Below are 20,688 nucleotides of genomic sequence, written 5' to 3' on the forward strand. Positions count from 1 at the left end.
TCACCAAACTCTTTAATAAAGTCTGTATGGTGCCCTGGTGGCCTGTATACAGTAGCCAGTACAAACATAACAGGGGATTTATCATTAACATTTGTTTCTCTGGATAATGTTATATGAAGCACCATTACTTCAAACGAGTTATACTTGAAGCCTGCCCTCTGAGAAATCCTGAAAACGTTGTTATAAATTGAAGCAACACCTCCCCCTTTGCCTTTTAGACGCGGCTCATGTTTATAACAGTAATCTTGGGGGGTGGACTCATTTAAAATAATGTAATCATCAGGTTTTAGTCAGGTTTCTGTCAAACAGAGCACATCTATATTATGATCAGTGATCATATTATTTACAAAAAGTGTTTTCGTAGAAATGGATCTGATATTCAATAAGACAAGCTTTATCATTTGTTTATCCACATTGCTTCTGTTTTTTATTTGTTGAACCTCAATTAAATTGTTAATCTTACCTTGGTTTGGACGTTTTTTGTATTTTCTAGTTTGGGGAACAGACACAGTCTCTATAGTGTGATATCTAGGTGGAAGAGTCTCTATGTGCTGAGAATTAACTGACCTCTGTGACGTGAGGCAGTTAGCAGACGGTCGGTTTAGCCACTCTGTCTGCTTCCTGACCTGGGCCCCAGTTAGTCAAGTATAAACACTAAGACTATTTGCCATATTTCTAGAGAGAAGAGTGGCGCCACCCCAGGAGGGATGAAGACCATCTCTTTTAAACAGGTCAGGTCTGCCCCAAAAGCTCGTCCAATTGTCTATGAAACCTATGTTATTCTGTGGGCACCACTTAGACATCCAGCCATTGAGTGATGACAATCTGCTATGCATCTCGTCACCACGGTAAGCAGGGAGGGGACCAGAGCATATTACAGTGTCTGACATCGTGCTTGCAAGTTCACACACCTCTTTAATGTTATTTTTAGTGATCTCCGACTGGCGAAGTCGAACATCATTAGCGCCGGCATCAATAACAATCTTACTGTATATACGTTTAGCATTAGCCAGCACTTTAAAATTTGCCAAGATGTCAGGCGCTCTGGCTCCCGGTAAACATTTGACTATGGTGGCTGGTGTCTCTATATTCACGTTCCGTACAATAGAATCACCAATAACTAGAGCACTTTCATCAGGTTTCTCAGTGGGTGCATCACTGAGTGGGGAGAACCTGTTTAATGTTTTGATCGGAACAGAAGAGCGGTGTTTTGACCCACGACTACGCTGCCTCACCGTCACCCAGTTGCCCTGCTGCTGGGGCTCTGTTTCCGGAACCGAACAATGTACAGGAATCCCTGAGCTACACGCATCCAAAGCCGTATCTAGAGCCCTAACATTCTTACTATCCTCAATTAAAGTTTGGATGCGTGTCTCTAATTCTGAAATCTTCTCTGTCAGCCTAACTATTTTCCTGCATTTATCACATGTGAATCCCTCATCAGCGACAGAGATAGATAAACTGTACATGTGGCAAGAGGTGCAAGTAACAATAGCAGGAGGAGCCATTACTCACCGTGCTTGATGAAATATTCTTACTGCGGTTGTTTGATGAACTTGTGAAAAACTGGAGCGAGAGAGAGGAGAAAAGAACACAGCGATAGGTTCGAATGAAAACGCTAATGACAAGTTAATGAGTGCTAACGCTTTGCAGGTGTACTGCACTCACGGATATAAAATAAAAGTGAACGATCAAAGTTAATCTGATAAGATTGATCGATAATATCAGAAATATGGTGTGAATTAAGTTATATTTTACCACTTTAAAAAACAGAGAGTGATAGTAAGATAAAGATTCTAGAGAAAAAATAAAATAAAAACAGCTACACGGAGCTACGATTAGCTACAGAAGGCCAACAGGAAGTAGCCTGTTTTTTTGTGAGCAACATCTAAATTAAAATAGTTTTAAAGTAAATCCTACACCAGATTCTTTTCAGTGTACCCACATAGCAACATTGTGTAAGAAATTAACCAGAACTGGACCTTATCTGAGCCACAAAATCTGTTTATATATTAAATATGAATTTCAGCCTTAATAAGCCCGTTAACAAGCAGAATCACTGAAGTAAAGAAAAGAACAGAGAAAGAGATAAGCAGAAACACAAGAACTACAACTGACTTCAGCTACAACCTTAGATGAAATCAATTGAAGATAAAAGAAGACATTAAATCTCTGGAGATCTCACCAGAGGAGGATTAGACAACTCCACAAACTGCATTAACAGCTTCACTTATTACTAACCAGACTGACTTTATTTTTGTTGGACATCTACAAAAGTTTTATTGAGAATTAAGAAAGGTTTAATTCTAATGTGTGTCACCATAACAGTGATTAGTGTTTCCATTAGTTGCACTCTTAACTCTTATTTTATCTTTAGTCCTTTTTGGCTGCTGTAATGGTGTGTTTGTTAAACGCATTTGCGGCATCAAATAAAGCTAAAGAGAATTGAGGTCAGGTGATGGCAGTTATCTGTTGATGATTTTATAATCTTCATGAAACAGGCTGATTTGCTAATTTTTTTTTTAAATCTAACAATTGTTTCATTAATATATTCACATCACAAACCATGTGTTTCTCCAGCATGAGGTCAAGCAATATTACAACAATCAATTAGAAGTTTTTAACGATAATAAAGGATTTAATATATGATGCCACACACAGACATCAACAATCAGCACATGAATCTCAACAATGGTGACAATCAAATATACCTTGCTGCAATGCATGCTGGGTATTAGCATAGTACAAAACTCCCAGCATGCATTGCAACATGAATAAATTATGCAGCTGAATTGTCCTATTATTATGTTTAAATCTAAATATTTGCTTATATTTTGCTGTTGTTTTTGTTGTGACAGTAGCTTTTCAGTGAAGTTCTGAATTGATCAGTGTATCTAAATATTTTTGATTGTAACCATTATTGAGATTCATGTGTTGATTGTTTATATCTGTGTGTGTCAGCATAGGTTAAGTTTTTTAAAAGATCTTAACTGATTGTTATAATACTGCTGGATCTCATGCGGCAGAAACACAGGGTTTGTAATATGAATGTATTACTGGAACAACATAATTGTTTGATTAAAAAAAAACATCAATGAACCAGTGTACTTCATGATGATTAAAAACCATCAACAGATAACAACCGACACTTGATATCATGTCACTCTAGCTTTCTTTGAAGCTGCAAATGTGTTTAACAAACACACCCGTCACAGCAGCCAAAAAAACCAAACTATATAATAAGAGCCCAATTAAGAGCCCAACTAATGGAAACACTAATCACTGTTATGGTGAAACACATTAGAGTTAAACCTATGTTAATTCTCAATAAAAAAACTTTTGTAGATGTCTAACATAAATAAAGTAAATCTGGTTAGTAATAAGATAAACTGGTAAAGCTGTTTGTGGAGTTGTTTAATCCTCCTATGCTGAGATCTTGAGAGATTTCATGTCTTCTTTTATCTTCAGTTGATTTCATCTAAGGTTGTGGCTGAAGTCAGCTGTAGTTCTTGTGTTTCTGCTCTTCTGTTTTTCTGTTCTCTTCTTTCCTTCAGTGATTCTGCTTGTTAACAGGCTTATTAAGGCTGAAATTATTTCATATTTAATACACACAGATTTTGTGGCTCAGATAAGGTCCAGTTCTGGTTAATTTCTTTACTCTTGGCTGACATGTGGCATTGCTATGGCCTGCTTGTGGCTCAGTTCTGGCAAACAGGAGCGGTCCGCCCAAGTGCTATCATTCCACGCTGCATGTGGGCCAGATCATCTTTCCACGGGTGCCAGATGTGGATCCGGATGTGGGCCGGATCTGGGCCGACACAATGTTGCTATCTGGGTACTATGTACTAACATTAATTAAATTAATAATTCGATTCAAACAGTAGTTAAAGACAACTAATATCTCACCAACTTGATCTGAGCAGACGAGTCTTTAGTCTTCTTCAAGAAACTCTACACATAACCTTCTAACACTCGCTTTCTCTGTTCTATTGATTTTCTATATACATTTTATTATTTTTATTTATTTAAAAAAAAAATTAATAAAAAAACCTTGCTATTTGTAGTGTGTTAGATAACTGGGACAGCACTTACAGTATATATATATATATATATATATATATATATATGGTTGCTCTTTTTGTTTTGTTTTTTAGTTTGATTGCTTCTATTGTGACTTTGGATAAAACCGTCTGCTAAATGATTAAATTTAAATGTAATATAAAGTGGGACCCTTTGGATACCATGAGTTTGTGCTAGAACTACCATCCACAAAAATAGCTGAACCTGATAATAACACGGCTGTAATTAAGTTTACAGATATCTGAAATTCAATGAAATCAAACTGTTAAATTAAAATGTACAATGAAAAGCTCTTGGCACAAATGTTTTATATCTGTGTGATTCATTCTTCTGTGATCGTGTCCCACGGCTGGCCTTCCTCTGTCTGTCTCAAGATGAAGGAGCTTTATTGTCGTCCAGCTTAAAGTAAAGCTTTACATTACTAAACAAACATAATAAAGATACATACACATCTACACACAATCTGTGTCATGTTCTCTCTCTTTGTGTATGAGTGTGAGAGACAAACGCACATCTGTGTGTCTGTGGGAACCTGCAAAGCTGCTCACCTTGATATGAAGAGTTGTTTAGTGTTTGAGAATGTGTGTGTTTGCATGTGTGTATTTGTGTGTGTGTGTGTGAGTGAGTGTGTGAGTGTGCGTGTTGGCGCCAGGGCTCTTTAACAATCAAAGCAGAGGGGCGTGTGCAGGGAGGAAGTCTCTAGCTGAAAATACAGGTGTGCTTGACTATCAAAGGCTGTTCTCTGAACACTAAACACACAGCACCGCAGAGGGGGAGGCTCGTCTGAGAGTGTGTGTGTGTGTGTGTGTGTGTGTGTGTGTGTGTGTGTGTGTGTGTGTGTGTGTGTGTGTGTGTGACTGCTACACGAATCTCGTCGGCCCGTAGGATTTCCTGGATTTCCATTGACAAACATGCTGCTGGAAATCTGTTATTCGGAAGCTGCTGCAGCGTGTAAATATGATCTTAGGAGGAGGAAGTTCCCTTCAGCCAACACAAACAAAAAAACTATGAAATTAGCCTTATGTGCTCACTTAACCTGCAGTAACCGAAGCCTGTCTGAGATTCACTAAGACTTCATCCAGTCCAGCCGTCTGCTCTTATATGTGTCCTCACTGAGGTCAACACATCATATATTTATCAAGTCCATTATAATGAGCAAGACCAACACAAACTCTGTAAGAAAACCGTTTGTGCGTTTGATGATCTCATATTGAAGGAAATACACTTTCAAAATCTTTTTTTCATGAAGTGTTTTTTTTATAGTGACCAGAAAACAAAAAAAGTCTGTAGATTTCAGATCCAGTTTGTTCTAAGGCAGTGATCATTTTCTCTTCAGCAGCATTCCTATCTATATTCTGAAGGTTTGTTCATATATCATTCACAGTGATTTATAGGACATTGTTTTCCTAAAAACTTGGTGAAAATGTATTTGTTTTCTGTCTGTTGATGTCCTGTTCTAATTTATGGAGTGATAACTTAATGATAAAAATCCACACAGTGCTTTTAAAAAAATCTATTTTAAAATCTCCATTCTCAAATCAGGCTGTTCTGAGATTCCTGTCAGAGTGATGTGGCTCTGCACAGGCTCCTCCCACTGTAGTTGATTGACACTAGCGTCTTACCTTAGCTCCGCCCTGAGTGAGCTGAGAGCTGTCCATCTTGGGGAAGACAAGAATGTCTCTGATTAAGTGATTGGGGTGTTCTGTTGTTGGATTTAATAATGAACATAGCAGTCGTCATTTACTCCCGACATCTGAGCCACTGAAGATGCAGAAAATTAACTTTACTTTCATTTTAAAGGAAATGTGCTGATCACTGATCTGCCTAAATGTGTTTAAGATGGCACAAATCATATGTGATCAAGCTTCATCTACAGAAGAAGTGAGTATAAGGGGGGATTTTATGAATCTTTGCAAATCACCTTTCCTAACATACGCTAGTTAGCAAGTCTCACGGCTGAAGTTTACAGTCTGCTGGTCACCCCACAGAAGAGAGGGGCGGGGTCAGCAGAGCTCATTAGCATTTAAAGCAACATGGACTAGAACTGTGTGCTGATTTTGAAAGGGTAAAAAAGGTGTTTTCACACTACCATTGAGAAATTTTAACCAAAGCATGTTATTGACTTTTTATTAACACCCTAAATAATCATGTCAACTTGTGGAAGACAAGTTTAATAAAGCACTATTAAAAACAACAGATGTTGAAACCAAAGTGCTGCACAGGAAATACACAACAGAATTAAAACTAAATAAAAGACTAGACAATATACGAAACACAACCTGAAGAACAAGTGAAAATTTACACCCTCAGGAAGAAGTCCAGAGAATAAAAGAATGATAAAGAATAAAAATAGGTCTTCAAAGAGGATTTGGACATAGAATTAGAAGGAGCAAATCTAATATTAGATTATCTGTATCTGTTCCATCTTTATCTTTACCTCTAACTCAAGCACAAGGGCTGGACCAGAATATTCGATTCTTTGTTCGGTGGGTTTAGAGATTCTAAAGTTCTGAACACCTAGCATCCCCTGCAAACCGGTTCTCATTCATGCTTGAAGATGAATAATGTGAGTGACTGTAATGAGCATCATAAGTTCATCTGGAAGAGCAGACCTGGTCTGTGTGGGAGTGCTGTAGATTTAGTGAGGACCTGTGCTGACCTCATATTTAGACCCTAGCCCAGCCAGAATGATCAGAGTTACCGGCCCGAGCCCGACCTTCTTTCCCCTTCTCCCAAAACAGCTTACACTACTCTCTCAGCTACTAAAATATTGCAGTTTTGTATGTAATGGCAAAATTATTATATTTCTTTCTTTTTGTTTTATTGTTATTATATTTTTTTTTTTTACTAAGTTAATTTAGAAAAAACAACAACTGGATAACTTTTTCAGCAATGTTTGTACTATAGCATGTTTAAAAGTGGATAATTAATTATATTAATATATATATAATGTCCAGGCAGGACAGTGTACTCTTGGCAGGTCTTCCAGCTAGTTCTATCAAACCTCTTCAAGATTAATCTTTAGTGAGCCGAAAACACAGCGCGTTATGCCTCTATTCATCAAAATGTCTGTACAAAACAAGCACTGGCTCTGCACCTCTTTACCTAAATTCACTAGTTCAGACTTATGTGCCCCCCAGAAGCTTGTGTTCTAGTGAAGGGTGCATTATAGTGCCACCCTGAAGAGGCTTGCCCTAACTGTTCCCTGCTGCTGGAATGACCTGTCCGCCTCGATCTGAGCAGATGAGTCCTCGACCATCTTTAAGACACGACTAGAGACATCTCTTCCATCTACGCTTGACATTCTAAAACTAGCGTTCTCTATTACTTTTCTATTCTGTCTACTTCTACACTATAACGTCTGTCTTCAGCCCTGAGACCTGAGACGGGCTTCTGAACCCTCACTACTCATCTTCCTGATCTGTCTGAAGCACAGTATAGCTAAACTCACTAGTTCAGACTCATGTGTCCTCCTGAAGCTTGTGTTCCTCAGGTGAAGACACAGACCTTAATCTGGACTGAACCACCTGCACATCTCAATCCAAGCAGCTGAGGCTTCAGCCCTTAACAAAAGTATGTTTCATCAGCACCTACTATACTGGCACTTACCTATTCTATTTTATTCTATTCTATTCTATTCTATTCTACTCTACTCTACTCTATTCTATTCTATTCTATTCTACTCTATTCTATTCTATTCTACTCTATTCTACTCTATTCTATTCTACTCTATTCTACTCTATTCTATTCTATTCTACTCTATTCTATTCTATTCTACTCTATTCTATTCTATTCTACTCTATTCTACTCTATTCTACTCTATTCTATTCTATTCTATTCTACTCTATTCTATTCTACTCTATTCTATTCTACTCTATTCTACTCTATTCTATTCTACTCTATTCTACTCTATTCTATTCTATTCTACTCTATTCTACTCTATTCTACTCTATTCTATTCTACTCTATTCTACTCTATTCTATTCTATTCTGTTCTACTCTATTCTACTCTATTCTATTCTAATCTATTCTGTTTTTTTTCCAGATCTATTTAAAAACACATCTGGTTATGTGCACTGTGCCTGACTGAGAATGTTTCTCTCTTGTTGGTCTGACTGCTTCTTTTCTTCTCATTTGTAAGTCACTTTGGATAAAAGTGTCTGCTAAATGATTAAATGTAAATGTACAGCAACATTAAAAGTGCTGGACAGGTTAGAATATGGAACGTGAATGAAACTTTATAAATTCTGACTCTATAAAACTTTATAAAAACTCTACAAGGCTAAAGTAGTAAAACAATAAAATCAAGCATATAATAAAAATAGACTGAAGAAAGACAAACTCTCTGTGGTGAGAAAATATTTGTTTGGGGTGTGGGGGGGGGGTGATTTCCTGTCTGTCTTGCAGGTAGTTTGAGGTCTCGCACTGACATGTTGAGACGCATGCGACCAGCCGCTCTGACGGTGTGTGTGTGTGTGTGTGTGTGTGTGTGCGGCAGGGACAGCGCTGAATCAATGAAAGTGTGTATGAATGAACTGTGTGTGTGTGTGTGTGTGTGTGTGAGAGAGAGAGAGACAGAGAGAGAGAGAGGTGTGGCTCTCACTGTCATAAACTTGTGCTGCTTTCAGAGGGGCATCACATTCATCAGGAGACACTGAGCAGGTAAAACTCTCTCTCATCACTCATTTCATTATTGTGTTGCATGAATGTAATTATAATAGTGTTTATTTGTGATTGCTTATGCCAACTCAAGCTTTGATTTCAATTCAAGTCGTTTCTAAATTCTTAAAGTGATAAGAATTAAACATTCAAACTCTTGATAAAGAGCGTGTTCACGGCTGATGCACGAGTTCAACATCATCATCATGAGCTGATATAGTGTTGATGACAGAATATATTCTCACAGAAAAACGTGTGTGTGTGTGTGCAGAAGTGGCTACATGTTGTAAAGCGTCTTATGAAGACATTAAAAGAGCTCTTCATTATTTGGAAGACCAAATGTGTTCTGCTGAAATCTCCTGCCGTCAGCAGGTTTGTGAGTCTTACATTCAGTACAGTTAGTCAATATTATCTTAGTATTAAAACCATTGAGTCTATGTGTGTGTGTGTGTGTGTGTGTGTGTGTGTGTGTGTGTGTGTGTGTGTGTGTGTGTGTGTGTGTGTGTGTGTGTGTGTGTGTGTGTGATTGTGGGAAGTTGTGGACTTGTGCCAGACTGCATGTGTTTGTCTGTTTTCAGAGAAGTTCTGGCAGACAGTTAAACCTGTTTTCATCACAAATCTCTCTCTCTCTCTCTCACACACACACACACACACACACACACACACACACACACACACACTCCAGCTGTCAACAGGTCTTTACAGCTGCAATCCTGAGCCTTCCTGTACGTATAAACACACACACACACACATACACACACACACACACACACACACTGAACACATATCAAAGTCTTCTACTGATTTATATGAAGTCCATTATAATGACATTAAATTCTATAAGGTAACTGAAAAATTATATTGAATTCTGAATATTGATACTGAAATTATAGTTTATATGCTTGAAGGAGTTGTTTAAAAGTTTATGTCAATCCTTGATACAATTTTGTCCCAAAATTAGAGCTAAACACACAAGCACTATGTATATACATATATCGAATATATAATATCTGACACATCTCTCTGTGCTGGAAGTACTTCTGAAATTCGGATGTGTCTATGTGATGTGTCAAGTTTGGACATGTCTACTGTGTGTGTGTGTGTGTGTGTGTGTGTGTCCGGGCTGGTCCATCCAGGTGTGAGGGAGCGAGAGGCTGTTATCAGCAGTGTTGTGTATGTGTATGTGTGTGTGTGTGTGTGTGTGTTTGTGTGTGTGTGTGTGTGTGTGTGTGTGTGTGTGTGTGTAATATTTGCAATGTCCAAATACTTTGAAATGTCCTCACAAATGTGATAAAACAGAGAATGTGAGGACATCTGAAAAGCTCTTCACTGAAAGACTCTGAGACTTGTGTGTCTCATTTTAGCAGGTTTAGTGTGTTAGAGATTGGGATTTATTCCACTGCGTCTGAGACATGCTTACTAATAAAGTGAAACCGAGTGTGTGTGTGTGGGTGTGTGTGTGTGTGTGTGGGGGGGGGGGGTTAGTGCTGAGGTGTGTGTTTTTTGAGATCACGGATGCATTAAGGTGGCGTCTAACTAGTCGACTCAAAACAACTTAATTGTGGTCGGTGTGTCTCACCTGCCATCACTTTTGGCTGTAATCTCGTCCTCTCCAGTAGGAGGTCCGATTCACAATAGGTATGTTTACATGCACTTATTGCTGAATAAATACTTTTTGATTTCATATTCGGTTTGATTTGGAGTGTAACTGTCGTTTTTGCCTTGATGACATATCTGAAAGGAACGCTGGCACGTATGTCAGCAGAGCTTTTTTAGTAGATATTTTGTATATATTCAGTCGCCTCCAGTTCATAAGACATATTATAAGGGTTCTGGTAAACGTGCATCACAGTTTCATTCTGTTAAGTGTTCACAGGACTGACTGTTCCCACTTTATTTCTCAAACTAAAGTTTCGAGGGGCAGCGTCATTGTCTAGCTTTTGGAACGCTCTTCACAACGTACTAGAAAAGCAGCATCTTTAGTGCTGATGAACTGAGCTGTAGTGTAACTGTCAGCGTCTCCAAAGCCACATTAGCTCACAAACCTCTAACACACATTAGAGCTTCGCTGACGTCATGGGAGGGAGTTGGCACAACCGTTAGATAATGGCCACACTAGCTTACAAAATAAAAAGTTGAAATGAATGATTTCCATCGATCTCAGCTGAGCTTTACAGACTGAAGAACTGACAAGCTTCTTTCCTGCTCAGATACAAACCTTTTTGCTCAAATCACAAACACAGACCGTCATCCATGGTGTCTGTTTCAAATAGTTGACTCAGTCATTGAACAGTCTGTTGTTGAATGTAATGTCACTGTGTAAAGTTACTCTGAATCTCATCCTGATTGAGTTCGGTATGGCAGCTCATGTTTATGCGGTGTTCACACGAGCTACATTTACATGCACCCAAATAATTCCAGTAATCAGACTGAAAAGCCTTCATGCAAACATCTCGATCAAATAATGGGAAGTGAATGACAACAGAAGCTTTAAACATTACAAATGGCTGTACACGCTCTTACGTCAAAAGTGTAAATTCAGCTTGAAATCAGTTCAGTTATTAGGTGACCTCATGCAATAGGGCCATGTACAGCTAAGTCGATACATTTTACTTAATATTAATTGTCACATGACTAATACCTAAAAAGCTGCATTAAAATTGCCATTAAAAAGAACAGAAAAACAATGGATGAAATCATTTTACAAATCATTCAAACTGATCTGTTTGTGTGTGTAGCTTTCTGATCATGCTGTATTTGTGTTTTGACAGGTTCAGACAGTGTTTTCAGATTCCCATCCACAGTCATGTGGTGATACAGTCTCTCTCTCACACACACACACACACACACACACAGTCCCTCACTCATCATGGCCCACCCGTACGACCCTTGGTTGCGTGCAGGACCACCGCAGGAGGAGGTGAGCGTGTCTGGCTGGTGGGACATGCACACTGGAGCAGCAGCAGGTTGGATGGACCTGCAGGGGGCGGGGCTGGGGGCGGGGCCAGCACAGGGTGGTTCTATGAGCTCCTACACAGCTGACCCACAGATGTGCTGCGTGCCACCCTCCGGCTCCAGCCACTCCGGCCTGCACTACCCGCCTGAGGGCTTTAAGATGGAGCCGTTGACACAAGATCTGCTGCCGCTCCCACAGGCCTCCCCTTCCTACTCCTCAGAGGAGCAACAGGATGCCGCAGGTGCTTCCGCTCGACCGAAATCACAGCGTCGTACCGGGAGTCGCGCTCCTGGTCAAGCCTCCTGCCGCTGTCCCAACTGCCTGAGCGCAGAGTCTCTGGGAAGTGCTGGCGATGGTGGCAAACGCAAGCACCTGCACAACTGCCACATCCCTGGCTGCGGGAAGGCGTATGTGAAGACGTCGCACCTCAAAGCGCACCTGCGCTGGCACAGCGGTGACCGGCCCTTCGTCTGCAACTGGCTGTTCTGTGGCAAACGCTTCACACGATCGGATGAACTGCAGCGCCACCTACAGACGCACACTGGTGCCAAACGCTTCGGCTGCAGCTCTTGCCCGCGGGTCTTTCTGCGCGCCGACCATCTGGCCAAACACATGCGTGTGCATGAGTCACCATGCCAACCGGCCGAAGAGACTCATTCGGCAACGGCGGTGCCCATGACAGGAAGCAGATCTGCTGCGACGTCTCTACTCAGAGTGAAGACGGAATCAGAGAACTGTGACGACGACACAACGGTAGCAAACAGCTAATCGCTCAACTGCTCATTAGTCATGTGACCAATAAAACCAAACTTATGGATGTGCCGTTCATCATTCTGATGGTGACTGATGTGTACTGTAATCACATATGAAAATGATCTGTAGAACGTGGCATTAGGATGAAACACGTAGCATAATGCTGTTATATCTTCTGTTTTATTTATATTTGTACATTTTTTGTTTCATATTCTTTGTTGATCAACTTAAAATGTTGTGTCATCCATGTATTTTTGTCAATGTAATATTCCAATTTTTAGTGAGGGTATGTAATTAGTTTGAATAAATATAGAGCATTTTGTGAATTTCTCATATTTGTTTTGTGATAGTGCTATAAAAACATCAGATTAACAATATATACAGACTCAGCAATATCTAATTTGATTAAACCATTTATACTAATTTGACCAATCAAATGAGTAAAAATATCATTACTTAAGTTCTTTGTGATTAAAGACCTTCATAACAGCACGGCAATGCAATGTCACATGAGCGTAACTGTGATAAAGATGATAATTCCACAATTTATACCGGTTGAAAAATTGTATATTGCCCACTCCTAACACTATGAAGGTGACTTCTTTGAGATTAAAGAAAAAGACAGATAAAGATAAAAAAGTATATCCAGCTATATACAGGCCTTAAAAGAGCATATCCACAAACTCATAGAAAATAACCAAAACAATCCAAGGTTTTTATTTAGCACAGTGGCTAGATTAACAAATTACCAGACGTCACCTGATTCAAATATTCCACCAACGTTTAATAGTAATGACTTTCTTCACTGATAAAATAGATAACATTAGAAATACAATAGAGAATGTAGATTCTACAGCGTCTAACACTTCAGTTTCATCCATCACACCCAAAGATAAACTGCAGTGCTTCACAACTATAGGACAGGAAGAGCTAAATAAACTTATCACTGTATCTAAACCAACAACATGTTAATTAGATCCTGTACCCACTAAATTACTAAAAGAGCTGTTACCTGTAGCCGAAGAACCGCTTCTCAATATCATTAACTCGTCGTTATCTTTAGGTCACGTCCCAAAACCATTCAAGCTGGCGGTTATTAATCCTCTTATTAAGAAACCAAAACTAGATCCTAGTGTACTGGCAAATTATAGGCCTATTTCAAATCTTCCATTTATGTCTAAAATGTTTGAAAAATTTGTGTCTGCTCAATTGAGCTCCTTCCTGCAAAAAAAATATCTGTATGAAGAATTTTCAGGTTTCAGGCCCCACCATAGCACAGAAACTGCACTTGTTAAAATTACAAATGACCTGCTTCTTGCGTCAGATCAAGGCTGCATCTCATTTCTAGTCTTACTTGATCTTAGTGCTGTGTTCAACACCATAGATCATGACATACTCATAGATCGATTACAAAACTCCTGATTTATTGAGAACTCCTTGTGGTTCAGTACTCCTGCCTGCGGGTGTCGCTGTTGGACAGTGTTTTCTACTTCCTGATCAGATTAACTTTGATCGTTCACTTTAATTTTATATCCGTGAGTGCAGTACACCTGCAAAGCGTTAGCACTCATTAACTTGTCATTAGCGTTTTCATTCGAACCTATCGCTGTGTTCTTTTCTCCTCTCTCTCGCTCCAGTTTTTCACAAGTTCATCAAACAACCGCAGTAAGAATATTTCATCAAGCACGGTGAGTAATGGCTTCTCCCGTCATTGTTATTTGCACCTCTTGCCACATGTACAGTTTATCTATCTCTGTCGCTGATGAGGGATTCACATGTGATAAATGCAGGGAAATAGTTAGGCTGACAGAGAAGATTTCAGAATTAGAGACACGCATCCAAACTTTAATTGAGGATAGTAAGAATGTTAGGGCTCTAGATACGGCTTTGGATGCGTCTAGCTCAGGGATTCCTGTACATTGTTCGGTTCCGGAAACAGAGCCCCTGCAGCAGTGCAACTGGGTGACGGTGAGGCAGCGTAGTCGTGGGTCAAAACACCGCTCTTCTGTTCCGATCAAAACATTAAACAGGTTCTACCTGATGACCTGATGAAAGTGCTCTAGTTATTGGTGATTCTATTGTACGGAACGTGAATATAGAGACACCAGCCACCATAGTCAAATGTTTACCGGGAGCCAGAGCGCCTGACATCTTGGCAAATTTAAAAGTGCTGGCTAATGCTAAACGTAAATACAGTAAGATTGTTATTCATGCCGGCGCTAATGATGTTCGACTTCGCCAGTCGGAGATCACTAAAAATAACATTAAAGATGTGTGTGAACTTGCAAGCACGATGTCAGACACTGTAATATGCTCTGGTCCCCTCCCTGCTTACCGTGGTGACGAGATGCATAGCAGATTGTCATCACTCAATGGCTGGATGTCTAAGTGGTGCCCACAGAATAACATAGGTTTCATAGACAATTGGACAAGCTTTTGGGACAGACCTGACCTGTTTAAAAGAGATGGTCTTCATCCCTCCTGGGGTGGCGCCACTCTTCTCTCTAGAAATATGGCAAATAGTCTTCGTGTTTATACTTGACTAACTGGGGCCCAGGTCAGGAAGCAGACAGACTGGCTAAACCGACCGTCTGCTAACTGCCTCACGTCACAGAGGTCAGGTAATTATCAGCACATAGAGACTCTTTCACCTAGATATCACACTATAGAGACTGTGTCTGTTCCCCGAACTAGAAAAAACAAAAAACGTCCAAACCAAGTTAAGATTAACAATTTAATTGAGGTTCAACAAACAAAAAACAGAAGCAATGTGGATAAACAAATGATAAAGCTTGGCTTATTGAATATCAGATCCCTTTCTACGAAAACACTTTTTGTAAATAATATGATCACTGATCATAATATAGATGTACTCTGTTTGACAGAAACCTGGCTAAAACCTGATGATTACATTATTTTAAATGAGTTCACCCCCCAAGATTACTGTTATAAACATGAGCCGCGTCTAAAAGGCAAAGGGGGAGGTGTTGCTTCAATTTATAACAACGTTTTCAGGATTTCTCAGAGGGCAGGCTTCAAGTATAACTCGTTTGAAGTAATGGTGCTTCATATAACATTATCCAAAGAAACAAATGTTAATGATAAATCCCCTGTTATGTTTGTACTGGCTACTGTATACAGGCCACCAGGGCACCATACAGACTTTATTAAAGAGTTTGGTGATTTTACATCCGAGTTAGTGCTGGCTGCAGATAAAGTTTTAATAGTTGGTGATTTTAATATCCATGTTGATAATGAAAAAGATGCATTGGGATCAGCATTTATAGACATTCTGAACTCTATTGGTGTTAGACAACACGTTTCAGGACCTACTCATTGTCGAAATCATACTCTAGATTTAATACTGTCACATGGAATTGATGTTGATGGTGTTGAAATTATTCAGCCAAGTGATGATATCTCAGATCATAATTTAGTTTTGTGCAAACTTCATATAGCCAAAATTGTAAATCCTACTTCTTGTTACAAGTATGGAAGAACCATCACTTCTAACACAAAAGACTGCTTTTTAAGTTATCTTCCTGATGTATCCAAATTCCTTAGCATATCCAAAACCTCAGAACAACTTGATGATGTAACAGAAACTATGGACTATCTCTTTTCTAGCACTTTTACCCTCTGAGGTCTAATGGTATTTTTGGGGCCTGGAGAAGTTTTGTCATGACCTGACATTTGTGCTTTTTTCAGTTGCTTATAAACATCTAAATGGTTAAAGTCTAATCTCACTGTAAACAGCATAAACTGAGCTATAATATGTGAGCAGCATGTATGTACATGATTGTGTTTTTGAGAAAAAAATGTTATGCGTGGTTAGTGAAAAACTAAAAATGTTAAATTACTTGAATAAGGCAAAAAAACACATACAGAACATTGGTTCCCGGGACTGGAGACTGTAGCCAAGAATTTTTCTTTCTAAATTATGTGAAAAACATCTTGTTTCCTCACTTACAGAAAAAAAAATATTGATTTAAATGATCTAAGACACTTTTTGTTTTTAAAAGTCATATGCGAGTAGACATCAACTATCATGAATATCATTGTGATTTACACTTGAGAAGACAAAGGCATAATGAGCTGCATAATGAGCTGCATAATGAGCCTTTCAGTCATCTGTGCCACTGTGAGGGAGGAGTTACAAGAAAGAATGTGAGGACAAAATTAATGTATATATTTTTATGTTCGTGGTATATTTAGATTATATATAATTATCCCACAACATAATTTAATATTCACTTGCGAGTGCAGTTAAACAGTTTATTAGCAACAATCAAAGCTGACTTTAAAAGCTGATTTTTTGCATCATTACTCCAGTCACACAATCCTTCAGAAATCCTTTTAATAATCAGATTTTCTAAAAAAAAAAAAAAAAAATTTTTATTGTTATTATTATCATTATTATTATTATCATTACTAATGTTACAAAGAGCTGAGAATATTTTTTCAGTTTTTTGGGGGGGATAAATTGAAAGAACAGCATTGTTTGTTACATTTGTTTCAGTTACATTTATTTGTTACATTTATATTATTTACATCAAGCTTTTGAATTGTATAGTAGTGTATATTGTTATTTAAACTTCATAATGTTGTACTTGATTATACATTTAGTCAGGAATTATAGTTTGGAAAAAGTCTAACTAGTAAAATGTTTACACGTTATGTGAAAACTAGTACATGAATGAATAAATAAAAAGATAATCACTCATGTTTATGATCTCTGCATAATAAAGCGCTTTATTCTTTTTTTCTGAGGAAATCCAAATCTCGAATCAACTTAAAAGGGTTAAATAAAGTTGCTCCTTTACGCTTAAGGAAAGTTAAGGAAAACAGTTTGACACCATGGTATAATGAGCATACTCGCACCCTAAAGAGAGCAGACCGAAAAATGGAGCGCAGCTGGAGGAAAACAAAACTAGAGGTATATCGTATTGCTTGGCGGGAAAATAAACTATCCTACAGAAAAGAATTAAAAACTGCTAGATCTGATTACTTTACATCTCTTTTAGAAGAAAACAAACATAACCCCAGGTATTTATTCAATACAGTGGCTAAATTAACGAAAAATAAAGCCTCAACAAGTGTTGACATTTCCCAACATCACAGCAGTAATGACTTTATGAACTACTTTACTTCTAAAAATGATACTATTAGAGATAAAATTGCAACCATTCAGCCGTCAGCTACAGTATCACATCAGACAGTGCACTATAGACCCCCTGAGGAACAGTTCCACTCATTCTCTACTATAGGAGAGGAAGAATTGTATAAACTTGTTAAATCATCTAAACCAACAACATGTATGTTAGACCCTATACCATCTAAGCTCCTAAAAGAGGTGCTTCCAGAAGTCATGGATCCTCTTCTGACTATTATTAATTCCTCATTGTCATTAGGATATGTCCCCAAAACCTTCAAACTGGCTGTTATTAAGCCTCTCATCAAAATAACACAACTTGACCCCAAAGAACTAGTTAATTATAGACCAATCTCGAATCTCCCTTTTCTGTCCAAGATACTAGAAAAGGTGGTATCCTCACAATTATATTCCTTCTTAGAGAAAAAGGGTATATGTGAGGATTTCCAGTCAGGATTTAGACCGTATCATAGTACTGAGACTGCTCTTCTTAGAGTTACAAATGATCTGCTCTTATCATCTGATCGTGGGTGTATCTCTCTATTAGTTTTATTGGATCTTAGTGCTGCGTTTGACACAATTGACCACAACATTCTTTTGCATAGACTTGAACACTTTGTTGGCATCAGTGGAAGTGCATTAGCATGGTTTAAATCGTACTTATATGACCGCCATCAGTTCGTAGCAGTGAATGAAGATGTATCCTATCGATCACAAGTGCAGTATGGAGTACCTCAAGGCTCAGTACTAGGGCTGCTACTCTTCACACTTTATATGTTACCCTTGGGAGATATCATCAGGAAACATGGTGTTAGCTTTCACTATTATGCTGATGATACTCAGCTCTATATTTCTTCGCAGCCCGGTGAAACACACCAATTTGAAAAACTAATGGATTGCATAGTCGATATAAAAAACTGGATGACAAGTAATTTCTTACTGCTAAATTCTGAAAAAACAGAGGTGTTATTTATAGGACCTAAAAACTCTGCTTGTAATAACCTAGAACACTGTCTAAGACTTGATGGTTGCTCTGTCAACTCTTCGTCATCAGTAAGGAACCTAGGTGTGCTATTTGATCGCAATCTTTCCTTAGAAAGCCACGTTTCTAGCATTTGTAAAACTGCATTTTTCCATCTCAAAAATATATCTAAATTACGGCCTATGCTCTCAATGTCAAATGCAGAAATGTTAATCCATGCATTTATGCCCTCAAGGTTAGATTATTGTAATGCTTTATTGGGTGGTTGTTCTGCACGCTTAGTAAACAAACTACAGCTAGTCCAAAATGCAGCAGCAAGAGTTCTTACTAGAACCAGGAAGTATGACCATATTAGCCCGGTCCTGTCAACACTGCACTGGCTCCCTATCAAGCATCGCATAGATTTTAAAATATTGCTTATTACTTATAAAGCCCTGAATGGTTTAGCGCCTCAGTATTTGAATAGCTCCTTTTACATTATAATCCTCTACGTACGCTACGTTCTCAAAACTCAGGCAATTTGATAATACCTAGAATATCAAAATCAACTGCAGGCGGCAGATCCTTTTCCTATTTAGCGTCTAAACTCTGGAATAACCTACCTAACATTGTTCGGGAGGCAGACACATTCTTGCAGTTTAAATCTAGATTAAAGACCCATCTCTTTAACCTGGCTTACACATAACATACTAATATACTTTTAATATTCAAATCCGTTAAAGGATTTTTAGGCTGCATTAATTAGGTAAACCGGAACCGGAAACATTTCCCATAACACCCGATGTACTTGCTACATCATTAGAAGAATGGCATCTACGCTAATATTAGTCTGTTTCTCTCTTATTCCGAGGTCACCGTAGCCACCAGATCCAGTCTGTGTCCAGATCAGAGGGTCACTGCAGTCACCCGGATCCAGTACGTATCCAGACCAGATGCTGGATCAGCACCTAGAAAGGACCTCTACATCCCTGAAAGACAGCGGAGACCAGGACAACTAGAGCCCCAGATACAGATCCCCTGTAAAGACCTTGTCTCAGAGGAGCACCAGGACAAGACCACAGGAAACAGATGATTCTTCTGCACAATCTGACTTTGCTGCAGCCTGGAATTGAACTACTGGTTTCGTCTGGTCAGAGGAGAACTGGCCCCCCAACTGAGCCTGGTTTCTCCCAAGGTTTTTTTCTCCATTCTGTCACCGATGGAGTTTCGGTTCCTTGCCGCTGTCGCCTCTGGCTTGCTTAGTTGGGGTCACTTCATCTACAGCGATATCGTTGACTTGATTGCAAATAAATGCACAGACACTATTTAACTGAACAGAGATGACATCACTGAATTCAATGATGAACTGCCTTTAATTGTCATTTTGCATTATTGACACTGTTTTCCTAATGAATGTTGTTCAGTTGCTTTACGCAATCCTTTTTAAAGCGCTATATAAATAAAGGTGACTTGAGGGCACTGATATGTTCATTGGCATAAATATTTATTTTCTGAGAGATGAACTAAAGATTTTGAGTAAGTTACAGGCTTTTGCAGGTTATCCATTTTGCGGTGCTGTTTGTACGAATTGTTTTGAAAAAATGCACATACTTCTTTGGAAATATTAAGGATGATTTGAGAAATGCACCAAAGTGACTGAGAAAAACTGTAAAGCAAGGACCACAATGGAAATACATGTAAATTACTGAAACTTTATTGTGTGATCCTTGACAAGAAGGTTGTAAAAGTGAATTGCTTCTGTTCGTCTCAAATAAACTCAACTCAATGAATAGCACTAGAAGAGATGAGTTCAGAGACCAAACAACTGAATAAACACGAAATGCATTGGAATACTGTCAGTTACTTTACAGAAATAAATCAATTCATTCATTCGGCATCTTCTGCCAAACTACATTACAGTATTGGTTGTATCTGTATTTGTTATAGCAGTTTCTTAGTCCTCTGACAGAACACTTCTCTGCCTCTAGACAGTCGTCTCTCAGTTCTGCACTTGCACAGTACATACTTGGCTACAAAATGAGGGTGTACAACATGTGCTGCAGTATTTACTGTACATTGAATAATGAAAGTTCTCTCATCTGAAGTACTGTAATGATATTGTGTGTGT

The 20,688-nt window shown here is 38.7% G+C and overlaps 1 protein-coding gene across 5 annotated transcripts in view; it reads left to right on the forward strand.

Annotated features, from left to right (window-relative positions):
• sp6 (Sp6 transcription factor) overlaps nt 1–12,751 on the forward strand; it is a 17,284-nt gene extending 4,533 nt beyond the window's left edge. The window contains exons 1-3 of one of the 5 annotated variants that reach the window (XM_059551724.1): nt 4,432–4,485; nt 8,708–8,741; nt 11,510–12,751. In XM_059551724.1, coding sequence (XP_059407707.1) covers nt 11,608–12,462 — 855 coding nt within the window. In that variant the 5' untranslated portion in view covers nt 4,432–4,485; nt 8,708–8,741; nt 11,510–11,607 and the 3' untranslated portion in view covers nt 12,463–12,751. Of the gene's footprint in view, nt 1–4,420; nt 4,486–8,707; nt 8,742–8,789; nt 9,111–9,423; nt 9,464–11,509 lie in introns of those variants that run through there. The other 4 variants (XM_059551725.1, XM_059551723.1, XM_059551727.1 and 1 more) reach the window with 4 other exon arrangements.
• Nucleotides 12,752–20,688: the final 7,937 nt, after the last annotated feature.

The sequence above is a fragment of the Carassius carassius genome, chromosome 6 (assembly GCF_963082965.1).
Source record: "Carassius carassius chromosome 6, fCarCar2.1, whole genome shotgun sequence".
NCBI lineage: Eukaryota > Metazoa > Chordata > Actinopteri > Cypriniformes > Cyprinidae > Carassius > Carassius carassius.